General features: G+C 42.1%; 2 protein-coding genes across 2 annotated transcripts; both read left to right on the top strand.

Annotated features, from left to right (window-relative positions):
• Positions 1-10493: 10493 nt before the first annotated feature.
• Positions 10494-12653, top strand: LOC115765998 (5,10-methylenetetrahydrofolate reductase). Its single transcript, XM_030709769.1, has 3 exons — positions 10494-11300; positions 11356-11447; positions 12142-12653. The coding sequence occupies exons 1-3, from the start codon at positions 10637-10639 to the stop codon at positions 12556-12558; spliced, it is 1173 nt and encodes a 390-aa protein (XP_030565629.1). The 5' UTR covers positions 10494-10636; the 3' UTR covers positions 12559-12653.
• A 247-nt stretch (positions 12654-12900) lies between these two features.
• LOC115766036 (protein arginine N-methyltransferase 8-B-like) lies at positions 12901-14275 on the top strand. The gene is made up of 3 exons (XM_030709810.1): positions 12901-13014; positions 13087-13453; positions 13523-14275. Exons 1-3 carry the CDS (start codon positions 12963-12965, stop codon positions 14166-14168), a joined length of 1065 nt encoding a protein of 354 aa, XP_030565670.1. The 5' UTR covers positions 12901-12962; the 3' UTR covers positions 14169-14275.
• Positions 14276-14613: the final 338 nt, after the last annotated feature.

The raw sequence follows: 14613 nt of genomic DNA, 5'->3' as shown, positions 1-14613 counted from the left end.
TTGGTCAGTTTAATCAGATTAAAGTGACCATTTTCCATTGCCTTTAGCAATTTCCGTATGGGAAATTAATTTTCAATTTTCGCTCGCATGCGAATGTTTAAAATTTAAAATCAATTTCATGTGCAGCAACGAGCTATGCATAATTTCTTAAAACGAAAACCTAAATGACAAGGCGCTGGTTAAAGCTGTAGATGCGGCTGATGTGCGCAATGGGAATGGGCAAATGGCAAGAGGAAGAGCACAAAATAGTGGCAACTCATGGCGAAATCGTCAATTATGGGCCGACAAGAAATAATGGCAAAAAAAAGAAGAGGAAGCGGCGAAAGCGGAAAAAATATTGTGTTCGATAATCAAACCGAAAATGTGCACAGCTTGAGCCAAAATAAGGCAAACAATGCGAGAGGAAAAGGGGCAGAAAAACCTGGAAAAAAGGGAAAGAATAAAAAGCAGAGCGAAAGGGCGGGCGAGCGGGAGAGGACTTTTAAACAGCAGGATATGCGTACAATTTTTGGCAATTTGCCACCCGCCGCCGCACGCGTCGCTGCCGCCATAGAACGTCGCTGGCCAGGCCAGGCCCATAATTAAATTACATACAACAAACACACGCGCACACACACACACACGCACGCATTCAGTAAGTGTGCCTGTGTGTGTGCGTGTGCTTCCGAGCGCCTGCTGACTTGCTTTTCTTTTGTGCGCCCTATTCTTAATTTCAAGGCCTGTGTATGTGTCCCATACCCCTTCCACAACACCTCCCCCACACTCAAGCACATCCGGCAGCAGCGAATTGATGGCGACGAGGCGAAAACTTGCTTATGAATTCGTTTTTGCCTGGACTCCGTGTTTATGTGTGCGTGCGCGTATGTGTGTAAATGTAAAATATGTAATCACCAAAATGTTGTTTTTGTAATTTAAGTAATTACGTTTTTATTTACAGCACATGTGTGTGCGTGTGTGTGCGTGCGTGTGTGTGTGTGTGACTTGAACATACCGAATTCCCAAGTGCATTTGCGGCCTAAAGTCTTCGGTTTAACCTACATACACACATACATACATATATATGTACATATACATATGCATGTGATTTCTTGTTAGTGAATAAAAAAGGGCTATGCACATTTATCCGCCTGTTAAAGTGCCGATCAAAAAAGTTCATTATCTTAATGTCCGTTTCACTAACTGTTAGTTAAGGGTACACATTGACCAACACTGCGAGCCAGTGTGTCCACTCTCATGTCTGCACAAAAGCAATTTTTTGATAAATCATCCTTTTGTTAGGAAAAACAACTTTGCTTTAACAGAGCGGCATTTTCTTTTCCCTTCCATCATTCAGTTTCAACACAAATAAAGAAGCTGTCAAGCTTATTCTGATTGTTAACATTTAACACGCAGTTTACTAGCTCAGAATTTGATTTATATAATATGGCAATTTTTTTAAAAATATCACAAAATTTAGCATTAAAAAACAAAGTCCAGGTATTATTTAACAAGCATGGCATGCAATGCCTCGCCTAAAGGTACTATTCGTAGGATTCAGAATTGGGTTCGAACCTTATTTTGTCAATTTACTTGCAATTTTCATTGAAATAATTGAAAAATGTTTTGCAGTTGACAAATCTTTCATTTATGTCAAGAGCTTTAAAGTTTTCATTAATAAAGAAAACTAAGAATCAGATGTTCAGTCAAAAAGAATATTGTTGTGTTCAGGTTTAAATGTTTATTAACCAAAGTATTAGACTTATGGGTTCACACTATGTTTGAGGTGTTCGCTCTTCAAAAATTTGACATTTGTCAGAGTTGAATATCACAAATCACTCGACCTCGCATAACAACAGCTGGAACCGATCTGGCGTCGTGGGTCGAGAGAGTTAATCGTATTTGAAGCGCACCCCGATATGAATTTGTGACCTTGAATACAAACTCCGAGAGTCGTCGTGGTCGTGGCCGTCGCCGGCGCTGGCCGGGACTCAGATTACGAATGCGTCGCGCGTGACTTCCAGTTAAGACCTAATTATGTCAGTTACTCATACGAGATTTTGCCGGGCAGGGCCAGGGGCAGGGGCAGGGGCAACCAGGAGCTAAGCCTATAGAGAGGTGGACCCAAAGGATAAAAGTGAGAGCGATGCGTGCCGGGCACGTTCGCCAGTTGAGCCCGCAGCCAGGCAGCCAGTCGGCAGGGGTTGCTGCGATGATGATGTTGATGACGCAAATTCAGAAAGATTTGCAACACACATACACACACACGCACACTCGCACACACGTAAATGAAAGGTGCAGGCAACCACAACCGCACGTTGTCCTTGCTGCGCCTGCTTTCAATTGTGGCCCACCCCCTTTTGAGGGTTGTTCGCCCGCCGCCCATTCATGCAGCCGTCGCGGCATTCATTACAGATTTTTCAGCTATTTTAACGATGCGATTTCTGCAACGCACTTCGCTTTGCAGAACAACCCCCAATAGTTGGTCTGCCAGTTTGCCAGTCTGTCAGTCTGCCAGTCTGCCAGTCAGTCAGTGAGTCAGTGGAAAAGCAGAGGCAGCCCACTCACCCAGTTACGAGTGTTACGAGTCCTTCATGCGGCGTCCTTTGGCCCTTTTGTCCTTTGCAGCGCGCCTAGCAACAATCGCCCCATGGCATAGGTAAAATAATTTCGTCCTTTTCGGCTGGCATCTGGCGTTCGTGGTGAATGCACCCCCGTTTTGTGATAGAATAATATCAACAACAACCCCCGAAAGCGCTGCGAACTGCGCACTCGGCGAGTGGTGCAGCTTTATGGAAAATTCCATTCGATTCCATGCTAAAAATGATTCCTTAATATCCATGTTTCACATCAAATATACTCTTGATTAACATTCATTCATTCAACTGGATTTCAGAACAGTCGGCTGGATTTAAGACTATATGTAGATCAGCTAGAAATCAATTTCAATTGAAATCTGTTTGCAATCTAAAAGAATAAATAACGGGTATCTTTAGGCAGCGGAATACCCTTACAGACGCAGAGACTTCCATACTGAGCCACAGTAGATTATTCCATTCGAGCTTTATGCTCTAGTACTCCGGCTCATACATTTATTAAGAGTATAGTAAGAACCGGACCAGATATAATGAGAAACAAGCGAGTTTTTATACCCTGAACCCATTAAATATGGGTATAAGGGTATATTGTATTTGTGCAAAATCCAAATGTATGTAACAGGCAGAAGAAAGCTTCTCCGACCCCATAAAGTATATATATTTTTGATCAGTATCAATAGCCGAGTCGATCTAGCCATGTCCGTCTGTCTGTCTGTCCGTCCGTCCGTCCGTCCTTCCGTATGTATGAACGCAAGGATCTCAGAACCTATAAGAGCTAGAGACTTGAAGATGTAGATGCTCCTAGCTCCCGCGCAGATCGAGTTTGTTTCCGATAATCGATAACTTACTCCGTTTCCAAGCAATCGATAAAAATCGATATCGATATCCTGTTTTTTGGGCAATTTTGGTAAATAATAAGAGCTAGAGTCACCAACCTTGACATATAGCTTCTAAAATAGAATATATATATGCATTTGATGTTGGAAGAAGAGGGTTCAGGGTATCCCCTAGTCGGGAGCTCCCGAATAGAACCTCTTACTTGCTTTTATAAAAAAACTTATTTTTTCTCCGACCTATGAGAGCTATGCGAAATAATGGTTGTCTGATCCAACCGATTCCAACATATGTGCTATCTGAAATAGAAAGGCGGATCTGCTTGGGTCTACTCGGCTGTTGATGCTGATAAAGAATCTATATAGTTATTGCTATCGGAGACGACTTCTTCCATGCGCAGCACAGTTTCACATTTTGTGACATTTCCAAAACTTAAGATTAGCACACATCAAAAAAAACTGATTTTGACCGTAAAGTTCCATGACATAAAGATATAGTCATCCGATTCTGTCGAGTTCTGCATGTGCAGCAAAAATACGAACGTGTGCCAGGTTTACATTTAGATAGAATAATGATGGATTATTCTGCATGGAAACAGACCGACAGTCGGACGAAGCTGAATCGGCTCCGGCTGGTAAGGAAATAGGTGATTTGTGGCATCGCAGTTGTTCCTCATCACATTTCGTGACAAAATTAAAATACAAAAGCACAATAATCCTGTTCCCAAGTAACTTCTACTTTACACATGCATGTGTACCAGATTTTGTAACTATGCGTTTGTCATGTCGCCCGTTCCTGAGAGTCTTACCAAAGGCAATCGTTCCCCTAGGAGCTTTTCGCAGCTCCTAGATGCCCCGGTCCGTGCAATGTTTGCTTTTAAGTACACATCTTTATATTCTACGGACTGATTATAAAATGCTGTTGCTCCGGCTGCTGGCGTGGAACCACTCAACTCGCAGACTCGTCTCGTTTTTCATAATCATCTTAATAATTTCACAACTCATGTCTTTATTACATTTTTCTTTGCTTCCCCTCACAGCCTCTCTGCTTGCTCTGTTCATCCTGCAGCATTATAATTTGCTTCACTCTCCATGGAATTTTTTAATTTAGACAGAGCAAAGTATCTCATACATTACGGCACACAGCATCTGAAATGTATCTCATGCGTGGGCGGTGCATGCTGTCGTCCCCCTTACCCCGGCGCATTTCCATTTCCATACTCGCCTTGCCGTCTCACCGTCTTACCTTGCCCCTTTCTGCTGCTGGGTGCGTAGAAGATTGGCGTGGCATCAACGGGTGCGGGGCACCGTCTCGGATCCCGGACTCGGGTCTCGGGCATGGCGCTTGGCGCTGCCGCATTTCATCAAAGATTTTCACATTTCCTTTGGGGCGGCGGATTTGCGTGTTCTTGTCTCTTGGCTTGTAATTTAATCTCAGCGCTTTTCATTTCAGGCATTCTGATGAAAAATATGACGCCAAATCTGTATTAAACCAGGCAGTGCGCCTGCCAAATGCTCTCCGTTAAATGCGGACTGCTCCCAACGGATGGCCCGAATCGGTTAATGGGTTACAGCCCATCCATCCATCATCATCCTGGCCACTCAATCAAGCGCAAGGCTCAAACAGAGCTAAGTGCCGGCCATATGCTAGAGAGTTTCCCATGTTGAGGCAGGAAATCACACGGTTAAATGAAAATAAAATATTATTACCTGCCCTTGCAGGTAGTATCGGAATTTTAGGCGATTTCTTCTACAAATCATAAGAAACTACCTTTCTTAATAAGCAGCCCCCACGAATCCCTAATCCGAAACATAAAAAAGCAAAGCTGTTTCTAATTGAATTCGTTACGTTGAAATCTGGCAACGCCCGTCGGAATCGATACTTTGCTGTTGTTAAGCTACTCATGAAAGATTCCAGTGTGTACACAGTTATTTGCAAATCGCTTATTAATGTATATCCGATCGATTCATGTTGTAGAGCGAGATGGATTGGGTTGGGAGAAATTCCGAAATTTTTCTTAAAAAAGTTTACGTCAGAATCGATTCTTTCCTTAGATCTGTATGGTCTATATAGTCTATGATAAAATTTGTAAAGGCAATATTTAAAATAGATATTCCTTAAAAACAACAACGTTTTTCTTATAAGAACATAAATTTAGACTGATCGTCAGCTGTATGTGAGCTATAATGATCCGATTCAGCTAGATTCGAGTTATGAAAAGTTTATATAGAAACAGACGGACATGACAATATAGACCCGGTTCTTGATACTGTTCAAGAATGTATATATATATTTAAGGGGTCGGAGATATTGCTTTCTAGACGTAACACATTTCGTGACAAAGTTATAATACTTGTTACAGGGGTATAATAGGCAGGTGCTACCTGCAAACACCTATTGCTTGACTTGTCCTCATTTTTTTTTAAGATTTCCAAATGCTGCTGCCTATTGTGTAAAAACTGGCTACATATAAATTCATAATGTGCGACAAACAGGCAACCATTCTATTTATTTTTATGCTCATGTTTATTTGTGTCCTATTAGAGACCAATATGACACGATCTCTACCCCACACAATCGACGCTTTAATTTTAGAATGGCCTTTTAACAAAGCAAAATCTGTGAAACAGGTTCCATGCGTTGCATTTCGTCCGGATGATCGGAGCTGGCACACACACGCACGCACACACACAGCCATGCCCTGCCCTGCCCTGGGACATCCTGAGGGGCGACTGTGCCACATGTGCCGCACTTTGCCGAACCCGAACAAATTTTAATGCCGGTCCGAAATATATTTCAAGGTCCGTTGAAGGCATCGTCGACTGCCTCTGCAGCTGCATCAAATTTGTAATTAGACGGCGAAGACGGCGGCTCCGCAGCTGATTTAGTGCCCACTTTCTCAATGTCGCCAGCATTTCGGAAAGGCCCTGAGCAGGTTCTCGTTCTCGTTCTCGTTCCCGTTCCCAAGCATTCCCTACAAATGGTGTGAGTGTCTGCGTGTCTGGGGTTTGTTCCCTAAGCGAAAACTAATAATCATAAACAATTTTATATCACTGAAATTATCACAAATAACAAAATATTTTTATTAACGTCGCCCCATAAAAGCCGTCACGAAAACCAACACGGGAATTGGAGGGTAACAATTGTCAGCTATACCCATATATGTATACAAATTTCCATATATGCAACCAACTAAGTATATGCCATTTTCATGGCCAACAAACACATATATAATAATCATATTATATAACTTATATATACGCACATTGCTTTGTGGTATGAATCTGTTTTCATAAGGGCGTGAAGCGAACCGGTTCGTACCTATAATCCCAACGATTTTCATATATTATGTGCCAAACCTTAAACCGAAAGCAGCTACTCGAAAATCAGATGAACCGAACCATATTCGGTTCGCCATGAATCGGTTCGCTAGTATGATTCCAGGCTGGCGCCAGATTTGAGCCTAACCGGTTCGCTTTGGAAGTTTCTAACGTTTTTATCATAAACCAAACCCAGTTCCTAAAAACCCGAACCGAATCATATTTGTATGAACCTTTATTTATAATATTCATTCTAATTTCTACCTGAACTGGTTCGCTCTTTTTAAAGCAATGAACCATATCTTTAACCATAATCGGTTCTTGCAAAAACAGCCGAACCACACCATATTTATAATCAAATTTATTTTGTAGTCGACATTCATAACTTTTTTACAATTAACCGAATCTTGCACCAAAACCAAAACCTACAAAACTCAAGGCTAGAATCCAACTCTAGCCTAACCGATTGCTTCGAGTTCCTTACGTCTTTACCATGGATCAATCCCTTAACCAAAACCAGAACCGAACCTGAACTTTTTAACAATAAACCGAACCCGAAACTAAGTCCAGTTCCTTAAATATAATTGAACCCAAATATATTTTACGAATTAGTTTTAATCAAGGCTGTATACCGGTTTGAGACAGAACCGGTTCGCTCGCAGAGCTCATAAATTTTGTAAACAATAAACCGAACCATATTTTTGCGAACAAATTTTTAGAAGAGAACTTTACTCTTTGTAAAGAACTTGAGTTAATTAAAGATTATAAAACTTGTCGATCCCGACCCCGAACCAAAACATATTTCTTTACAAAAATGTTTTGTTTTAAAATAAACAAGTTTTAAGAACGAAGCAATACAATAATAACTTAGATTTAAAGTATTAACAATATTAAAGTATTCATACATGACAGAAGGTGGGAACAAAAAACCTAGTCGCATGTATACTTATTGAGAACTAAGTTCGCGAACTGAACCTTTAGATAAAAGAGTTGATTCTAAACGTGAACCAAACCAGCGACAGTTTTCTTTTTTGTGCTTACAGCCCTGGTTCTATACTAAAAATACCTCATAAGTGGAATAAATTTGAATACTATTGACATTATATATATAAATAGATTGGAAATCTTCCTTAAGCTGAGAATTAATTATAATACTCACCAACAAATTCATTCAAATTTTAATTGTTTTTGAGCTAGCATCTCAAGTAAAGTCCATGTCAAGTTCCAGATCCTTCTGGAAAATAAAAACAAAATGTTCGTAGTAGTTAGAGGATGCGCGATCAGAGGGAGCAAAAAAAATGATTTATTGTAGTTATGAAAACACAAGATCGCACAAATCTGTACAAAGCTCATATATCAATGCTTTACGTGCGATTGGTATAATATGTTACCAGGCAACAAATCGTTATTAAGGTATTTTACTTGCTGGTTTTTGGAGCTCCGTTTCATGTATATACATATATATATATATTTATGTAGGGCTTGTGGCATGTGGTAGATGATGTCGGGGCGAGCAGAGCTAAGTGCAGACATTTGGAAATACAATTTTGAGGAGGAGTCGAGGCAGTAAAATGAATCTTTAATTGCCACTTGACGCCCGATGGGTCCGATCTGGCTGCTGTCTTCTTGCCTTCTGCATCGATTTGGAGTTTCGATTTTTGGCCAGGCTCCAGCAACACCAGCTCCTCCTCCTGCCTTGTCGACTGGCAATTCAACGCTCCACGATCTCGTTTTTTATGACTCTCGAGTGTTGCCAGCCGCATTTAAATTATGATTATGGCTCTCAAGCGTAACCCAAGTGGCTATGGGCTATATAGCTTTGGTTCGACTTGTATCGTATCGAATTGTTTGCTGCAAATGTTTTCAAGTGGACGGCCAAAGCGATGCGAGCAGCAATTAAATTTGCCGCCCCGCCCCGCCCCGCATTTCGGGGCACATTCTGTTCAACATGCCATGCCCCAAAACGACATCAATTGATTTGCGTTTGGAGCTCTCTAATCTAAATGGACTGCATTTCTGTAATTAACGCCATCAAATAATTTGCCCCATTCAGAAAACGCCACAAAATAGAAATAAAAAAAAACAAGCCTAGGAAAAACGAGGAAAAAATTATATACGGAAAATGATCGTAAAATTGAAAATGAATAGCGGCGTTTGTTATAATTTGTTGAATTGAGTTTTGTTCGGCTGGCTACGAGGAATTGCAACAAACTACTTGAAAATTGTTTTAATGAAACATCTCATTTGTAACTGAGGCACACGCAGACACAAAATCTAATTGCACAAAAACCGAAACTGGGAAATACAATTTTTGAGTGGTCTTTTACAAACACATAACCTCACACTCAACAGGTCGCAGGGTTGCATCGCAATGGAGTCTATTGTTATGGAAAAATCACGCAATTTAAGTATTATTAAGGTAGAAGACTTGTGTTCATGGGTTCACGGATTTTCCAAGTCGGAGACTTCTGACTAAACGTTTATTTGGAAACCAACTACTTTTGAGTAAAGCATGGTTCGGTTCGGGTTAAGTTGGTTTAAGCTCCGATTTGAATACCGCTACCATATTACACACATTCTAAAATCTACATTCAGATTCAATATTTATCACGAATATTATAATTCAAGTCCGTTTTATCTAAGGTTCCCCATTACTGGTCCCAAATCGAACGGATAACGAAATCCAGCCAAAGTTAATGAACCTTTAAATTTGCAATCTTTCAAGAGTTCAACGAAGCTCACTTAAGAGCTGGTCCAAGACTTGGATGTTTTAGTTCCTGACCTACCTCTTATTGCTTATCAGTTTCAGAAATTTCGGCGGACTGAGGCGTCAATTTATTTTCATATTTCATTCTATTTTTGAGCGTGTTGAGTCCAGATGAGTGTGATTAGTAAAGACAGAGAATAACTAAAAGTAAAAGTAGTGAATTGGTCATCGAGGAACTGTGAGCCCAAAATGAATTCTACAAACAGACAAACTAACGAACAACGTTTTGTCGATAAAAGGGGAAATGGGTTAATTCACTTCTAATGCCTTGAAAATCCAAGACTATGAAGAGCCGCAGGCGAACCAATAGAAGTCTATTGATCAAAAGGATCAACAAATATCCGAAATAAACATATGTGCCAAGAAATTAAAACACTGCGAATGATTGCACCGACTTTGCAGACGCTACGGCTATTCATAAAATTATTCACAATAAAGTTTCACTCGAGCAACAGCGAGTCAATGGTAAGGAAGATTTCTATAGGAATTGGGCCACATTTCGTGCAGCTATTGGGCACTTTAACTGTGACCTCTTCCTGAGGCTGAATAAGATTCATTCCCATGAGTTGGACATGCCTATGGAAGGAATTGATTGGTGTCATCAAATACTGCAGGCGAGGAAGAACAATACAGACAGACTGACCTTGGTCAAAGGAGAGGGCAATTTAAAAAAAAGAACAGCTTACGTATCCTAATAAATACTATAATAATAAGGTGAGCAAAAGCGATACCACATTTCTAAATGGGACTGTCTATTTGAAAGTCGAAAACAATCGAAAATAAATTCATATCTGAAGGTGTACATTGCGTAGATACAGAGAATACCTATTAAAGGATGCAATTCGAACTCTGATCCACGTTGTTCAATTGCCTTAACGACTGGGTCATTTGAGAAACTCAACTGGTTTACGAGTCGAAAGCAATTTTTCTAGTTCACTTGGAGAATTTCATTTAATATTATTTATGGGCTCGGATAGGCTTCCAGTTGTCAGTTAAGTAAATTAGGTTTTTTATGCTCATATTGTGTATTGAGTTTCGACTAAGTAAACCCAAGCACACATAGGCAAACTAATTAAGATAACCTGTATGTAAACAAAGCAAGGCGTCACGTTACGGTGGGCAAATCGGTTCAGCTGATCGCAATGTGCGTCAACGTGACCCGCTGCCGGGCCACGGCGGCAATCTGGAACGTAGCGGCTCTTGCCCAGAAACGCTGCTATCAGTTTCAGTTGTCTGAGCGGACTCAAAGTGTGAGGAGCGCAATAGACGTTGATTTAGCAATGCATTCAGTAAATACGGTCGGAGCACAGCACTTCGGTACGAATCTCAGTGACGTTCCGCCAGTGGCGCCCCTCATTGAGCCGTGCTTCCATTACACGCCCGAGCAGAAGGCTTCGGCCGGACAGCAGCCGTATATTTCCGATCTGGTGACCAGCAAGACTGCGCGCGGTGAGTTCTTCTATGGCATCGAGATAACCGGACAATCCAAGGGTAAGCCAACCTGTGTGGACTTCAACGGGTTTCTGCCCGTGCTGCCCACGTTCATTAGCATCGTCTGGCTGCCCCATTACTGGAATGTGATGCCCATTGAGAGAGTCGAGACGCTGCAGCTTATACGCAATCTGGAGCCCCACATACCGGCCATGCCGCACTTGAGTCTCTTTCGGCAGACCAAGGAGCGCATTGATGAGTTTCTCGCCTTGAATTTTAGAAATATGCTCGCCGTGCGCGGCGACAAATCGCACGAGGATCAGGTCTACCGCTACAGCCATCAGCTGGTCGAGCATGCTCGACGTGTCCGCGGCGGTGAGTATCCATCTCAATCAGCTCGAATTGTGCGACTTGAAACTCTAGTTCGCAGTTAACATATCAATTGCCGTCGCTGGACATCCTCAAGGCTACGCAGGCGGACCTCAGGGCTTGGCAGAGAGCATAGAAATGTTAAAGAAGAAGGTAAATCCAAGTGCTAAAAGCACATGAAAGCTTTAAACGCATTTAATATGCAATTCACTTTGTTTAAAGCTCAAAGCTTGCGCACGAGTATATATTCTTATACCCTGTAAAGTTTGAAAGTGCTCAAACAAGGGATTATAGTTGGGCTTGACTTGAAAGTATATTTCAATTCATCGATAACTCAACCCAATCCACGAAATCGATAAATATCGGTTTAAGATTATTTACTGCAACCGTATCGCGAAGCTTACAAGAGCTTGAGGCGACAAATAGATTAGTTTGCAGGAAAATAAAATAAAAGATAGCCTTTCGCCTTGGTATACTCTGACAATTTCAAAAGAATCGGTCTTTAAACACCGAAGATATTCAAGAATGCATTTGCCTTGGTAGATGCTTAAGGAAGAAAAAGCTCAGCTTGCGTGCTTGTGTGTGTGTGTGTAGATGCGTGCATGTGTTTATATATAAATATATATGTGTATATATGCAGGCATGTGCGTGTGTGTGTGTGTGTGTGTGTGTATGAGCAATAGTGTGTTTATGTCTGCATAGCAAAGCATCTCGGCGCTGCGTTCTGGGTATTCCACAGTCGAGCACGCCCGACTAGAAACACTCTCAAAAATAATCCTACACCTAAAGAACTGCTGATAGGCCAGGTCTTATCAGCTGTGTTCTCAGCAACTTTTGTTTTTTACAGATTGATAACGGCGCGGATTTCGTAATCACGCAGCTTTGCTACTCACCCGAGACAATTGTGAAATTTCTGCGCGGCGCTCGCAACGCTGGCATCCAGACGCCCATAATGGTGGGCGTGGTGGTGCCGGATTCATTCAAGTCCTACGCGCTAATTGAAATGATCTCAAAAATAAGTCTGCCGGCCGAGGCGCGTGCCGAGGTGGAGAAAAATCAGAACGACGATGCGAAAGTCAAAAGTTATTTTGTCCAATTGGCCCTGCGCACCATTCAGCAGGTGCTGGATGCCAATCTGGGTGTGCATGGCATACAATTCTACACCTTGAATAGCTTCGGGTCCGTGCAGGATGTGCTCTGCGAGCTGCGCAAGCTGGGCATATTGAAGGAGACGCCGCCGAAGGACGCGTGCGGGGATGCTTAAAACTAAGTGCATCATATATGTAAACACCAATGCCACATATGTACTACATATTGATGCTCAAAATTTTCTATGGAATAAACGATATGAGATGTTTATATAATGAAAATTCACGCAGTTTTACTTTTAATTGCAGCAGAACAAAAAATAAACACCAATTAATTAAGTAGCGATGCACTAAACCAATATCGATTTTATCGACTTAATTGCTTAATCGATAATTTTTAGTGTTGCCAGCTGAACCGTTTTCTAGCTAACGTTGGCTCTTTTCAGAGCTTGTCAGCCGGAAACAATTAAAATTGTGCACTGATTTAGCTATTTTTGGCAGCCATTTTTAGCTATTAAGCGGCAGATGAATAATTGTACAGTCCGGCAACGCTGTTAATTATCGCAAAAAGTCGATAGCAATGACGTCACGAACGTTCAAAGAAAATGCGGGGGCAGCGCCAATTGGCATTGGTAATTAGCATAATTTCAGAAAAATAAACATAATCCGTTCCATAACTAACGACAATGAATCCGCTAAACAAGACAACGTAGCAGGCGAGGATTGCCCTATGATATCGGCGGAGACCTACGCGGAATTTCTGCAGCGGCATGAGGTCGTCATACGGGACGAGGTAACCATGCTGGGCTTCAGGGCGGCCTTCGAAGCCAATGCCGATCTCTTCCGGAACGCCATAGTACTCGAGGTGGGCTGCGGCAGTGCGCTGCTGTCCTTGTGGGCGGCACAACAGGGCGCGGCCCGCGTTATTGCCGTGGAGCCAAGCGCCGTCTGCCAAGTGGCGCGTCAGCTGGTGCGCCAAAATCAGCTGGAGCACGTAATCGAGGTGATGCAGGGCAACGTGGAGCAGCTGCAACTGCCCACAGTTGATATAATTATCTCCAAGTGGATGGGGTAAACCAAACAACAAGCATATAAGTTGCTCCCATTCAACATTCACTCCACTTTGCATCCTTCTTGCAGCGCCTGCCTCATGTACAGCTCGGCCCTGGAGGCTGTTATATATGCGCGCGACAAATGGCTCAAGCCCGGCGGCAGCATCTTTCCCCACATGGCCAATCTCTATATAGCTGCTGCCAATCAGCCGCGCGACTCGCCGGACATATACAGCTCGCCGCAGCACTATTGGACACATTACTCTGGGCTAGACTTGCGGCAGGCCTGGCGCATCATTCAGCAAACACCTGCCATCGGCTGCGTGGATGCCGCCCAGGTGCTCACACAGCGGCAAGTGCTGCGCCGCTTTGATATGCGCACGCTGCAACGCAGCGAGCTGAGCTTTGCTGTGCCCTTTAAGCTACGCACTCTGCGCCAGGCCATTGCCAAGTGGTTCGTGCTCTACTTTGACTTTCGCTTCCCTGGCGCAACCCACTTGAAGCCCATCACAACTAGCCCCAGCGCCGCGTCCACCCAATGGAAGCAGGCCCTCTTCCACATCGACGCCCATCTGCCGCTCTGCGTTGGCGACGTAATCAATGGCCAATTCCGGGTAGAGCGTGGCCTGCGGCATCTGGACTTTGACATCGATTGGAGCTTCCACAATGAATTGGTTAATGTCGAGCTGCATAAGCAAATCTATCGCATGCAGGGCGAGGCGGAAGCTGTCTAGCTGATAAGATTACAACACTCACGATCTTGTTTCTGAATAGCTTAAATTATAATCATATTATATATATATATAGGAGTGTAACATTTCTATGTTCAAGTTTTCTTTACTCAGAGTTAAAATGCATTGCCAAATAAAATTGAAATGTAATCATTTATATTTTGTAAGCAAAGCGAAATGAATATTTTCCCTGAGAATTGAAGACTCGATTTGTTTAAATTATCTTATTTTATACATTACGTATGTAAGTCCCCGTTTTCTTTAAAAACCTTATAAAAGTGTACTTTCCCTTATAATTCTACAAAACGTTTAATACAAAAATAATAATTTAATCAATCAATTATAATAAAATGAATTAATTAAATATTGAATTGATTTAAGTTCTTAACTTTAAGCACGCATAATCATATTGTATTTTTATTTGGGTAAACAATTTGAATTGAATCTC

The sequence above is a fragment of the Drosophila novamexicana genome, unplaced genomic scaffold (genome assembly GCF_003285875.2).
Source record: "Drosophila novamexicana strain 15010-1031.04,08,12 unplaced genomic scaffold, DnovRS2.1 tig00000009-arrow-pilon, whole genome shotgun sequence".
NCBI lineage: Eukaryota > Metazoa > Arthropoda > Insecta > Diptera > Drosophilidae > Drosophila > Drosophila novamexicana.
The sequence above is the reverse complement of the archived record's forward strand: the minus strand, read 5'-3'. Positions and strand labels throughout refer to the sequence as shown.